This window comes from Loxodonta africana, chromosome 9 (genome assembly GCF_030014295.1).
Source record: "Loxodonta africana isolate mLoxAfr1 chromosome 9, mLoxAfr1.hap2, whole genome shotgun sequence".
In the NCBI taxonomy this organism is placed as follows: domain Eukaryota; kingdom Metazoa; phylum Chordata; class Mammalia; order Proboscidea; family Elephantidae; genus Loxodonta; species Loxodonta africana.
This window is the reverse complement of record NC_087350.1, coordinates 120,885,860-120,900,025: the sequence shown is the minus strand read 5'-3', so window position 1 is coordinate 120,900,025 and position 14,166 is coordinate 120,885,860. Positions and strand designations below refer to the sequence as shown.

Genomic DNA, 14,166 nt, shown 5'->3' with positions numbered 1-14,166 from the left:
CACAGAAATGCTTTAATTGATCATCTCCGTTGAAATGTTATTTCTGTAACAGTTGCTAAGGAGTTAATGTAAATTTAGACTCTACGTTTAGTCGGAGAAGATGGAAACAGAAATGCCTGTGATATAACATACACGTCCATCTTGAAAACTCAGCAACGTCCTGCCTTCTGGTACCTGGGCCGCCGTGAGCCCCAGGTGGCTGGGGGCCTCTCCGCTTGACTGCTGTCTGGCTGTTCTCAAATGGCTTTGGGTACAGGCACCTCACGGGGTCCTCACAGCGGAGGGAGGCAGGTCTTACCTCTACGGGCGATGGGGGTCCAAAGGAGGTTCCCAGGCTGAACTGCCTTGGGGGTGTCCTCGGGGGGTGTCAGGTCCTCAGCATCTGACCCTGCAGGCGGGGCCCTAACTTTCTGCTTGTTTGTACAAGGCATATGGGAACTCTAGTGATTGTAAATTTCAAGAACCTTGGCTTTTTATTTCCAAAATGAAATCTTGAAGGGTTGAGGAAAAAAAAGTTTAGATTCACCGATCGCACTGAATATGAAAAGAATGTATTTTCTATTTGTGATTATTGAGTCCAAAAAGGCTGAAAATGGTATCAAGTCACTCTTTTGACATTTATGGTCCTTTTCTTTCAAAATCTCAAATTCAATCAGAACTGTTGCAGAAAAGGTGTCTTAAGCCGGCGACAAAACCAGCTTTCAGAATTAAAAAAAAAATTGTTGCTGCCAAGTCGATTCCGACTCATGGTGACCCTGTAGGACAGAGTAGAGCTGCCCCATAGGGTTCCCACGGCTGTGACCTTAACAGAAGCAGACTGCTGTATCCTTCTCCTGTGGAGCGCCTGGTAGGTTCAAACTACTGACATTCTGGTTAGCAGCCGACCGCTTTAACCACTGTGCCATCAGGGCTCCTAAATAAAAGGAACAGGGCACAGCAATGTTTGAAAACTTCCCTCTTCATGCCATGACTAGGTCTTTGCTTTATTGGGCCTTTTTATTCTACTCTGAAATTGAAATTTGAAAAATAAAGTTTCCTATCACTTGACTCATTCCTTAAGTTAGCTGCTGAGCTGGCTCAAACCAGCCACTTCTTGCTCTAAAAGTATACTGTCATTAACATTCCTGTGACCTTTCATCTTTTAATTATAGTAGATTAAAGAGTTTCAAATACATAGTAAAATATATTGACATGGAAAAAAAAAATCTGTGCTCAGCACACAAAATGCTAGAAGCCTCAAAAGATTTTACAAGGTAATGTGCCCCCCTCTGCCCCCAGAACAGCCACACCTGGGGAAACCTGGTTGCGATGGGAAGGTGTGGCCTGTGGGGTTTGTGCTGCTGTTTTCCCTCTCGAGGCCCTTTAACTACCGGGGAGGGATGGAGGAGGCAGTACCTCTCTGTTCATAAAATTTTAATTGTATTTATTACTATTTTTACTGCCTGATTTTCTCATGCAAGCGTATCTCAGGAAACCCTGATACCTGACAGTTCGAATTCAGGACTGCATGGACAATAAAGTTGGACCCGTCCCTGTGCCTGTCCAAAGATCCTTGCTCTATTAGGATGAGGGTGGGGCACCCGTCATCAATCACTGGGCTTTTTTCCTCTTCCCTCACCCAGCCCCATTCCCCTGGGACTTCTGAAATAGACTCATTCTTCCAGGAAAGGTGTCCTTCTGCACAGACACCGTGAGCCCAGGACGGTCTGCCTTGGAGCACAAGACCTCTCCTTCAGCCAGGCCTGCCCCCTCCCCTTTGCATGAAATCACCTGAGCCCCTAGCCCAGGTGTGCGGCCCTACCCACTCCCCACCCACTTGGAGTGAGAGATGTCACAGACTTCCAAAGGGCTCGGTGTAGCAGCCCACCGGCTACTCCACCTGACCCTCTGCAAGCTGGGCGCACACCTCGCATCTTCTGCAACAGCTTGGGAACACGCTGGCACACAGCCATGTTGTCAGGAAAGGGGCTGCAAGCCGCTCAGCTGTCAGTGCTCCTGCCTGTCCTCACTGCTCTTTCCATTCAGGGACCTGTCAGGCAGCGGCTCCGGGCAGGGGCAGGAGAGCTGTGAGCAAAATGAACAAGGGGTGGAGCAGGGTGCACGTGGAAGCGCCACCTCTGTGTCTCCCCTACCACGCAGGTGGTCACCGCAGGTCCACGGTGGACCCAGAGAGAACAAACTCCACAAACCGATCCATGAGCAGTGCTTGCTTTATTAGTATATATATATATATAAAAAAAAAACAGTTCCTACATACAAAACAAGTTGGTTTTTGTGTTTCAGTGTTAAAAGTACTCTTTAAAAAATTAAATAAAATCTAAACCATGGGTTACATGGAATTGTTTTCACTGGAAGCACTTGAGTGAACGCAAATGTGACAAGGAAGATGCCAAACACACACCAGGCGGGTACCAGACAGTAACATGAACCACAGAGCCCGCTTGTCACAGCTTCGACACAGCTAACACTAACTACGGACAACACCAAACAGTCACAGCCGGGCACAGAGTGACTGCCAAAGCCCGTGGTGAATGACATACAGAAATTCATTGTACGTCCATATACCCACCAGGTTCAGTGGTAAAGAGAGCCCACCCCCATGAAACCACAACACTGGCTTGTCAGACTCCGGCAACCGGTGGATGTCTGTGGGGCAAGCACAACGTAAACACTGTAACGGACGATGCCCAGCGCTGAGTGACACAGCTTCTTTCTGTAGGGTAGCCATGGGCACCGGGGGGCCTCAGAGCAGAAGGCACAGGGCGCCAGTACTCTCTCCTGCTCTGCAAGGCAGCACCGCTCTGCTTTGACACGGGCTGCCTGATTCAAGCCCCGGGAGCCAGCCAGAGCCCGAGGCCTGCAGCCAAGGCACGGCACAGGAAGGGTCCGTCCAGCTCCACCGCAGGCCGGGCCACCCCCAGAAAGCCACCAGTGTTTGCTTTGTTGTTTGGGTGCATCCCTGACTGGACTTCATGTCACAGAGGGCATGGGGGGTGTGCTGGGGGTTGTCCCGAGTGCTGGGCTTAGAGCATCGTTGGCGCTCAAGTGCTCCGGGCTAGAACTCCTGAAGCAATTCTAACGAGGCTCATTTGGTTGCACAGGTCGAAAAAGGAAATTTAAAACACAAATGTTCTCCGTTACCTTTTAGAGCCATGATCAAAACGAAGAACACTTTGCTCCCATACAAAAAGTCTATTTAGAACTGGACAAGATTAGACATGAAACCACATAGGCTTTGGAAGCACAAGCCGCAGAGCAACCTGGGGCTGTGCTGGGAAAACGGAGGGGTTTCTCTGTGCGCTGGAGGTGGTGGGCAGCCCCATCGTCTGCATGAAGCCTTTGTGCTTTGAAATACTTTTCCCATCCGAGGTCTGGCTGCCATTATCTGAGGACCTGCTTTGGTCTCTTGGGACCGGGGAATCTCTATGTAAGAAGTGCTGTCCCGTGAAGGAGCCAGCAGAGGCCTCGGGGGGATATTTTGGGGATTCTCAGGGGAGAATCCGAAAGGCTGGAGCCACAGGCGCCAGCGGCCGTTCCCGCCAGCCAGCGGCCAGAGAGCGCTGGTCTCTGCCTGCAAACCTGGCTGTGACGGTGGGGACCAGTGCTGGCTGATCTGAGCCTTGTGCAGTGGGGAGCACCCTACAAAACGGGACGATGATGTTTTCCAAAAATATTTTTTACAGCACTTCCAATAATTTACAAAAAGCTACAAAACCCATGTATGCCAGGACACACCTGTTAAATAAAAACATTGTTCTGTGTCAGTGTACATATGTACAAGCTCTTACAGCAGGCCCGGGGTCCTCCCGGCAATCACTGGCATGATCTACTCACACACACAGACACACATGTGTGAACATGGCTGCACACTCACAGCTGGAGGGCTTTGCCCTTCACCGCCCCGCCACCGTCCTCCATGGAGCTGTCACTGAACTCGCTGGCATCGCTGCCCAGGGCCTCCTGGTCCTCGTCGTCTCTGTCAACAAGCCTGCGTCTGTACCTCATGTCTAGAATGTTCTCTTCCGACCTCAAGGTCCTTCTGTCGGGTAGCCTGAGGCCCGCTGGGGACTTCCTACTTGGCCAATGCCCGCCTTCCTTCTTCATCAGCAGGTGGGAGCTCCCCAACATGGGGCTGGGGCCCAGCGGGGCCTCCCGGAAGGCCGAGAAGGAGGGCCCCTGCAGCGGCACGCCCAGGTGGGAGCTGAAGAGGCTTGCCTGCTTGCCCCCCCAGGAAACACTCTTCCCAAAATGGAACAGCTGGGTGGACAGCAGCGGGGCAAAGCCCGTGAAGGGAAGGCTCTTTTTGGGGTCCACCGCCAGGCTGGGGGGACACTTAGCTGGCCCCTCTGTGCCGCTGTCTCTCTCGGCCCTGAGGCCACCCTTCCATGCTGTGTCTGGGTGCAGCGCCCAGGTGCTCTGGAGCCTGCTCTGTTGGGTGAAGTTGCTCCATGGACTGGCGAGGTCAGCTTGGGGCCGGCCGCTGAGGAGCGTGCGGCTCTCCCTCTCCGTCCTGGGGCTCGGGGTCAGCAAGCCACAGCTCTGGTGGCTCACCTGGAAGGTGCTGGCACGTTCCACCTCCATGCTGGGGTCGGCACCACTGGGCAGCTGCCCAAAGGCACTCTCTGCAGCAGCGGGCTCAGCCCCTCTCTGATTCTGGTCTTTGCTGCTGTAGGCGTTTCTCCTACATGCAGGGGACCCTTTGGCAGAGAAAGTCCCACTGATGCTCTTGGGTGGGGCCAGCTCACATTTGGCCGGGGCAGCTGGGAGGCCCTTGGCACCCTGGCCGAACAGCCTGGCTGCACTCTGGACCCCAGCGGCTCTCTCTGCGCTCTTCAGCCCCTCAGCCAGCTGGGAGGCCGCCCGGCCCCTCTGACTCCGCGTGCACACGCCAGGCGCAGGGGCCAGTGCCGGCTCTTTCCTGCCCAGTGTCTCTGGCCTGGGAAGGCCACCTGCCCCAAGAGCGAGGGGGCCGCTGCCATGAACAGCTGCACAGTTCACGGACTCCTTGGCCTTCTCGGCCAGAAACTTGCGAATCTCCAGCTCGATGCTGTCATCGCTGTCCACCGAGCTGCTGTCATCAGACGGGGAGACGGGGCTTGGAGCGGAACACAGGTTTTTGTGGATTTCCATTCCATCAGAGAACAAAATTCCCTCTGGGGCTTTTTTCCTCAGCTGGAAAGCCAGGGGCCCATGCCCATCCCCAGCACTGTCTGTCCGTGTTCTCTCCCCCACGCCACTGAAGCCGGTCCCGGTTTTCCGTACCGCGTTCTCCCTGCCGTCCCTGGGGGACTTTGAGAGGCAGCCTTTCAGCAGACAGGGGCCCCTGTCCCTCCAGCCGTCCTGGAGGCTGCCCATCCTGTCCCTCCAGCCATCCTGGAGGCTGCCCGTCCTGTCCCTCCAGCCGTCCTGGAGGCTGCCCAGTGTCTCCAGGCCCAGCGTCTCGGTGCCGCTGGAGCGGACCCTCTTCTTGCAGACAGCTGCTCTGGGCTCCCTGCACCTCCTCTTCAGCTTGCGCCTGGACCGGAGCAGGTCCTTGATGGCGGCGTCCAGGTCTTCGTCACTGTCCAGTGAGCTGCTCTTGTCATCGGAGCTCCTCTTCTCAGCCACACCTCTGGCCTCGTCCACCTGGCTGTGGTCGTGCGATGCGCCGCCTCTTGTGTCTGGGGCCGCCGGCTCGTCGCCAGGCCTGGCCGTCTTGGAGGGGAGAGGCTGGCTCCTGTCCTCGGCCTCCCTGGCTGCGGCCTCTCCGGCTTTCCCTGGGCTGGGCTGATCGCCCACGTGGCCGGGACCAGCATCCCGGGCACCCTCCTTGGCTGCCTCCTTACTTTTCTTCGGTGCTGACGGTTTTGCGGAGCTGCCGCCTCTACGTTTCCTTCTGCAGCTCAGCGGCACGTCCGGTGTCTTAGAGAGCAGAGCCTTGGGGCCACCAGCCTGGCTGTTGGGCCCGGGCGATGACCGTGGGCTCCATGCGGGCGGCGGGCTGCTCTCAGCTTGGGCCAGCAAGCTCCCTGTCTGTGCTTTCAGGGCCAGAAATGTCCGGATTTCCTGCTCGATGCTGTCATCACTGTCCACGGAGCTGCTGTCCCCATCGGAGCGGGAAGGCATGCTGGGGGTGGAGAAGAGCGGGCTGCTGTGCTGGGGCTGGCCACTGGCGCCCGTGGGCACGGGCAGGATCGTCTTGGAAATGTCCAGGATGGCTTTGGCACACATCAGCTCAGTGGGCGTGTCTGCCCGGCATGAGGCCCGGTCTGCATGCTCACTCTTGGCAGCTGCGTTTCCTGGCAGCAGCGAAGCTTTGGTTTCCTTCAGGGGTCTGCAGGGATGGCCAGAGTCAAGGGTACCCGGGCCGACCTCTGGGGCCTTTGTGGCTGCTGACTTCTTCTTGCCGGGGGTTTTCCGGTGGGTTTCGGGCAAGGCACTGTTTGTGGAGGTGCTCGTGCTGTTGGCAGAAAGGTCAGGCCCCTTCTCCTCTCTGAGCTGGGCTCTCTGCAGCACGTCCCCGGCGGCCTCCTTCCGGGTTTTCTCCAGCTGGTAGAGCTGAATGGCCTCCTCAATACCATCGTCGCTACTGGAGTCTGACGTGGGGGGCACCAGGGCCGCACTCTTGGCCTTCTTCCCCCTCCGCCCAACGCCCATGCTCCTTCTAATGCTCGCTTTGTTCTGAGTTGCATCCGGAGGGCGGCAAGCGGTCGCCGGCTTGGGGGCTGCTGGTCTGGCGTTGCTTGAGGCCTCAGGCCTGGCAGTGACTTTTGCCTTGAGGCCTCGGGGCTGCACACCCGTCATCTTCTGTTTTCGGAAGACAAACTCCTTGCCAGTGCCCGGCCGGTCCTGGCGATGTTGTGCCCTCAGGGCCAGCTCTTTACTGGACCGAGGTGACAACCTTGAGGAGAGTTCACCTGCGTCTGGCTTTGTATCCACGGGAATGTCACACTTTTGGATTTCCTGTTGCTTTTTCTCATTCAGAAACTGTTCTATTTCGGCCCGTATACTCTGCTCAAAAGAGTCATCGCTGCTGACACTCACGGGGGAGGTGGGGCCCCGAATGTCACTGGCCCCTGTGCAGCTGCCGGGGACACCTCCTGCTTCAGGTCTGGCAGGACACAGCGGGGTCATGCTGCTGCTCTGGGACGGTTCTAGTTTGCTTCTGCTTACCCCATCTGCAGCCCCCGAAGGCGGGGACCCGCTGGGCACAGGCTGGGCGCTGCCGCTCTTGGCCTTCAGGTATTCCTGGATTGCTTCCTCAATGTCACGGTCCACGGAGTCATCGCTGTCTGAATCCAGCACCAGGGGGCCAACGTCCGCAGCCTCCTCCTCCTTTGCGGGGTTGAAGTCGGCAGCCAACGCACAGGCAGCGAACACGGGCTGCTCCTTGGGCACGGCCAGGTTGGTGGCAAGCCTGTCATGGCAGCATCGCTCCCCCCGGTGGCTTCTCTGTGTGGCGTGCTCATCGCTCATGCCCAAGGTGGCCCCGTCGCTCCGCAGCGTGTTGATAACCATCTGCACCTTGGTGCTGACTGCTGCCCTCGCCACGCCCTCCGTGGACTCCGAGAAGCACCCAGGAAACCTAAAGCTCCCTGACGGGCCGAAGGGCTCCCATTTTGACTGGAGAGCAACCACAGGCGGGGCGTTCATGAGGAACATCCTAGCGGGCGGGAGGGCGCGTGGATAGGCAGTTCCTTTACATTTCTGCCCGCTTCATGTCCTGAGAGGAGAGAAAAGCACACTGGTGTGATGCATCCCAGAAACCAGCCGAGGCAGTTAACATCGTACATGGCAGCCAAGACACGGCGCGCCGGGGCTGCTTTCTTAAAGATTTCTGACTGACAGAGTTAAAGTGACAGACAGCTAATCCAGAGGCTCAAAGTATGGTTAATACATTTTTAGGGGGGGAAAAGAATATCACTAACTTAAGGGCCCAAAATGAAATTTTAGAAGAACTTACCCTGAGAACAAACACATTCAATCACAATCAGCTTGCACTCATCCCTGACAAGAGCCACCAGCTCTGACACTGTCACACGGGGGCAGGGTGGGTGTTCCGCCTGTTTGCGAATTCTGGCACCCCACTAAAAGCCCATGACTGCTGCATAGTCACTTTTGTGGAGAGCAGGGGGATGCACAGTGTGGAAGAGGAGCTGTCACTGGCGAGGGGCCATGTCTGCCTGCCTGGTTGTGGGCATTATTCAAACTGCCTCCACAGAACTAAAGAAATTACAAACCACGTTCTCATGAGTCTAAATTGTGAATATTAGCCTCTTAAGCACCAGTACTGCCTTGGAATGAGACCCAGGACAGACGTGCTGGGCTGCGGAGGCTTTTACTACATAGCAAAGTTGGGAGGAGGTCCTGGGTGGTGCAGACGGTAACACGATCAGCTGCAAACCAAAAGGTTGGAGGTTGGAGTCCACCCTGAAGGACTGTGGAAGAAAGGCCTGGCGACCTACTTCCGGAAAACCAGCCACTGAAAACCCTGTGGAGCATAGTGGGATTGCCATGGGTCAGAATCGACTCGACGGTGGCTAGTGGTGGTGGAGCAACGCTGGGGAGGGGGCTTTGTGGAGGGAAACACTCGTGTCTCCACTAACCGTGTTTACTATGCTTTTAAATGTCTGTAGATACAGCATGGCCTCCTAGGGAAGTCTTGTAAGTTGTCAAGTTACCTAGTTCACGAATGAAAAAGAAAAAATCAGAGAGAGTCTCCCGGGGACAGCTTGTGGCTTTAAAACCTTCAGCTACGTCAGATGAATCATTCTGGAAAACTCTCCTCGACTGTACTTGGAGCAAACTGGGAAACATGGCAAGTGGTCCAGCTCTGCCAGACTGCCACCTGTACCCCAGCACCCCGAATCAGGGACACCCAGCATGTGCACCCCAAAGCTGTGTGGTGGCAGCATGCAAGGCACCTGTCATCTCGGCTGACGCTGACCCCTTGCTGCAATAAAACCAAGTTTAAACTTTACCATCTTAACAATCAGGCACCCTGCATGAGCAGGCTTCAAAGGGCTCTGTGGTTCAGCTCCAAGCCTAACCTCCTGGGAGGGGGCTTTTCTTCCAGGTTAGGGGAGCCATGCACGGTAGGAGCTGGTCCAGGTGGCAGGGGGGCCCCTCTCTGCCAACCTGGGGGGGCTGCGTCCAAGTCTTCCATCCCTTCTAGAAGCTGAGGTTTTACATCACAGCAAGGTTTCCACCGCCAAAAGCTGCAGCGAAATTCCCGTTCCTGTGTAACCGGGCACGGCGGGGCCCTCCGGGCTGACCCTGCCCTGACCTTTCACTCCACCGTGGCAGACAGCTCTGTTTGGGGGGGCGCTCCCCCCAGACTCTCCCACTGCCCGAAGGGGGGTCCCGCCGCCTGAAGCAGCACCTAGTCCTCAGCCAGGCCAGTGCGGACACCTCCCGCAGGGACGGGGATGGGCAGGCCTCCACGCAGGGTACACCCACCGGGGAATTTTCTGGGATCCGTGGACCGGGGGCCTGGGACCCGTGGACCGGGGGCCTGGGACAAGGAGCCCCGTGACCCTCCCGGAAGCTCTGCCAGGCGCAGAGAGCGCGCTACACCGCGGAGGTCTGGCCAGGGCCTGAGTCCTTCCCGGGGCAGCGACAGCCCAGGCCCAGCCGGAAGCTCGCGCCCCACGAGCCTCACCTGCACCTCACCTGGGCGGCCGCCGGGCGCCCTGCCCGCCCGGCCGCGCCGGCTTTCGAGGAACGCAGGGCGCGCGGAGGCGGGAGACGCCGCGGGGCGCCGCGATCCCCGCCCGGGTAGGTCGCAGTCCGGCCGCCGAGGCCCCCTCCCCGGAGCCCGGCGCCTCCGCCGGGCCCGCCCGCCGCGGCCTGCACCGCCGCCCGCCCTCCCGGCCCCGGCCCACCGCCCCCTGCAGCCGCTCACCTCGGCCCGCCGGCCCGCCCCGGCGCCCTCGCCGCCCGCCCGCCCCGCGCTCGCGTCCCCCGGGCGGCGGCGGCCTCGGGCGGCGGTGGGGGCGGGGGCCGGGACCCGGCTGGTGGCCCCGCCCCGCGCCCCGCCCCAGACCCGCCGCCGTGGGAAGCGCCGGGGGCGGGGCCGGCGGGGCGGGGCGACCCCCCCGGGCGCCCCCTCCCCGCTACCTACCGGCGGCGGCGGCCGCGCTCCGGAAGCCGTGCCCGGTGGCTGGGCATCATGGGAATGGCACGGCCGAGTTCCGGGGGCGGTGCGCGGCCCGGCCGGACCCCCGCCCGCGAGAGCGCGCCCACCTGCCGCCGCGCGCCGCCCGCGCCCCGCGCGCCGCCCGCGCCCCGCGCGCGCTGGTCCCTCGGCGGGGAGGCGGAGGGCAGGCCCCCAGGCCCGGGTGCGCGCGGCGGAGTCACCGCGCCGTTGGCGGCGGGGGCAGCCCCCCAGGCAGAGCTCCGCGCGGGCCTCCTCTGTCCGCCGCCCGCTTCCCGGGGCCCGCGCTGTGCACGGCATGGGCGCGCGCAGCGAGGACGCGCGGGCGTTCTCCGCGACCGCACAGGTGGGTCGTCCCGAGCCTCGAGGGGCTGCAGGGCCGCAGGGACGCGCCTAGCTGGGGTGTGTTCTCGACTGCTGTCGGATTGCTACTGGAAGCTCCACGTCGCGCGTGAACGCGGTATGCGGGCCCTGTGCGCGGCACCTCCGTCCCGGTCCCGGTGCACAGAGCTCACGGTGGAGCGGGGGCTCCAGCGCTGGGACAGCTCGGCCCCTCTGCTCGCTTCCCTCCTACAGGGCGGGATCTCCTCGGGAGGGCTTTGCTCAGGCCTCCAGCGGCTTTGGTCTTACTGACTGCAGCTGTGCCTGACCACCTGCACTCACTGAGTCTTTCCCCAAATTTAGAGAGAAGTGACGCTTAATAGGAACCCAGAACTTCAGGGCAGCTAGGGTCCCCAGAGGCCATCGCTGGAGCCATTCAGAATGCAGTCACTGAGCACCTATGGATGTGGGCAGGGACCCTGGGCCCTCCCTGCCTCACCTTTTTGCAGGGGATGGAGTGGAGGCTGGTGGAGATTGGCCCATATGCAGACCTGTAGTCTGCTTCTAACCTGGAGAGACTGATGCTCAAGAGACGGTCCCACCTATCCTTGGGTCAGGTCTGTTTGGGGAACCCAAGGAGGCACCACTTCTTAGCAACAGCCTCTGCACTTCACTGCACCACCTTGGACATCTTCCTAGTTCTCTTTTGTTTTTCCAACAGTCCAGAGATCTTTGTCCAAAGCTGTGGTGCCCCAGCTGCTGCTCATGATGCCAGGAGGCAGGGGACAGGTGGGACCATCGTCTCTGCTGTCTGGGAGCTACTACTCTCATGGGAAGGACAGATGGCAAGCAAGACACAAAGATTGGCCCTGTCGGCCTCTTTGGCCCCCAGTCCCGATGAATCAGGGCTGTGAGCTTTGGAATCGTTTCCTGTCTAGAAAGTACCAGAGGTTTGGTAGCATCAAAGCCAGAGACTTTTTCCAACAAGGGACAAGAAGGGGCTATTTTTACCTTACCAGCCTGGGGCCTCTTTGGACCTGCAGGCCAAGTGTCAGGAAACCTTGACATTGATTTAACACCTTCATTTTTTTTTTTTAATAAACATTTTTTTTATTTAAAGAGTAATACTTGTTCATTATAGAAGGTTTGGGAAATGGATTTATGGAATCAGCTAACCACCCAGAGATAAGGACTGTGAATATTCTGGCACCTTCCTTCACAGTTTTTAAAGTAGTGCTGTGATGAACATCTTTGACAATATGTCTTTGGAAGCGGCCACAGTGTTTCTAGAATACAGACTTAGGCCAAAGACCGAGATGCGTTTTGCCAAAATGCCCTCTGGAAATGCCGGGCTAATTGGCTGTCCACCCACAAGGTGAGTGAGAAATGCCCTCTTCCAACTCTCTTGCCAGCCCTGCACCGAATATCCCATCTTGTCTCTGCCAGTCCAGTAGGTAAGATGAGCCGTTGATCACTATGATTTTAATTCCTTCGACTACTGGTGCCACTGAACATCTTTTCATTTTACGATTGGCCGTTTGGAAAATCGCGTGTATGTGTTCTCTATGAGTTTGAAATTTTGTTTTGCTTTTTTTTTTTAAACAGATTTTAAGAGCTTTTTTAGACTAAGGATTTTAGCACATTTGTACTATATACTCACGTACATTGCATTTATTTTTCCTGGTGTCATTTTTCTTTCAACTTTGGGTCTATTTTTTTGTTTGTTTGCTGTGCACAAGTTTTTAAATTTCCATGCGGTTAAGTCTATCAGATTTTCACTTATGGTTTCTGGCTTTGGGGTAAGGCCTAGAACAGCTTAACTACTCCAAGATTTCATGAACATTCACCAATTTAATGCCTAAATTTCAAAATAAGAGGATAATGTAATACACACAAAGGCCTGATCCAGGGCTTCCTATGGAAATCAGAGCTTTTTCCAGGTAATGAACAGTTTCTCAAAAGGGAGAGCAGTTTCTTTAGTCCTCTTGGATGTCACCACCCTTTATATATACGTGTGTGTGTGTGTGTGTGTCTTGGTCATCTAGTACTGCTATAACAGAAATACCACAAGTGGATGGCTTTAACAAAGAGAAATTTATTTTCTCACAGTCTGGTAGGTTACAAGTCCAAATTCAGGGCATCGGCTCATGGGGAAAGCTTTCTCTCTCTGCCTGCTCTGGAGGAAGACCCTTGTCCTCAATCTTCCCTTGGTCGAGGAGCTTCTCAGCTACAGGGACCCTGTGTCCAAAGGACACGCTCTGCTCCAGGTGCTGCTTTGTTGGTGGCATGAGGTCCCTCACTCCCTGCTTGCTTCCCTTTTATCTCTTGAGAGATAAAAGGTGGTGCAGGCCATACCCCAAGGAAACTCCCTTTACCTTGGATCAGGAATGTGACCTGAGTAAGGGTGGTGTTACAATCCTACCCTAATCCTCTCAACATAAAATTACAATCACAAACTGGAGGACAACCACATAATACTGGGAATCATGGCCTAACCAAGTTGACACATTTTTTGGGGGACACAGTTCAATCCATAACAGTGTGTATACACGTGCATATATATTTTAACTACTTTGCCTTGCAAGGTCTTCATCTGAGAAACGAGAAGAGGTGTTCGCTTTTGCCCAAGCTTCCCTGTCCTAGGATGTGTTGGCTTTGGCATTGGGGACTCCCGCTTTCCCTCTAATCAGGCTCCTAGTTGAATCAGGCCCCAAGGCCACTTTCCTTCTTTTCTCCTGGTGGGCTCATCTGCCACTGGGGAGGTGACACCTAAGGAAGAATCCTCCCCTCCCTCCGCCCCTGGCATCTCTCCGCTCTGACCAGGGCTGAGCTCTCCGCTCTTGGGGGTGCTGCGTGGTGGTGGGAGCAAGGACTACAGTGATCGCCTGGGCATTGGGCAGTGGGGCTCTGGGCAGGCCCTGGGCCCTGTATGGGTCACTGCTCCCTCTGGGGCACTGTTTGCCCTTGTGCAAAGAGAGCAGAGAATCCATCAGGACCTCTTGCCAACACTCTGTGTGTGGAGGAGGGAGACCTCCAGCGAGACAGCCAAGGCTGGGGACAGACCAGAGTCAGTCCTCGTGAGGGAGCCAGGGACCCTGTTATCAGATTCTGTTTTCCTGTGAAGACTTAACAACCAAAAACCAAACCCATTGCCATCAAGTTGATTCTGACCCATGGCAGCCCCATGTGTTACAGAGTAGAAGTGAGCTCCATAGGGTTTTCTTGGCTGTGATCTTTGAATATCCCACGGACTGCCAGAAGAACGAACGAGTCTGTCCTGGAAGAAGTACAGCCAGAGTGCTCCTTGGAAGTGAGCATGGTGAGACTTCTTCTCACATACTCTGGATGTGTTATTAGGAGGGATCAGTCCCTGGAGAAGGACATCATGCTAGGTAAGGTAGGGATTCAGTGAAAAAGAGGAAGACCCTCGACGGGATGGATTGACATAGTGGCAGCAACAGCGGGGTCAAGCATAGCAATGATCGTGAGGTTGGTGCAGGCTTGGGCAGTGTTTCCTTCTATTGTACATAGGGTTGCCATGAGTCAGAGCCGACTTGATGGCACCTGACAGCAACAACAATGTTTACGGAAACAGATGGCCTTTCTTCTGAGGCAGTGCTGGTTGTATCTGAACCACTAACCTTTAGGTTAGTAGTCAAGCACAGTCTGTGCCACCCAGGGTCCTGTGAAGAGTTAACGTCTCCTAATTA

The 14,166-nt window shown here is 56.4% G+C and overlaps 1 protein-coding gene across 1 annotated transcript; it reads right to left on the bottom strand.

The window, feature by feature from the left end:
* Window positions 1-1,974: 1,974 nt before the first annotated feature.
* On the bottom strand, window positions 1,975-8,953 carry PPP1R26 (protein phosphatase 1 regulatory subunit 26). The gene has a single exon (XM_023541915.2). The coding sequence runs from the start codon at window positions 7,639-7,641 to the stop codon at window positions 3,871-3,873; it is 3,771 nt and encodes a 1,256-aa protein (XP_023397683.2). The 5' UTR covers window positions 7,642-8,953; the 3' UTR covers window positions 1,975-3,870.
* Window positions 8,954-14,166: the final 5,213 nt, after the last annotated feature.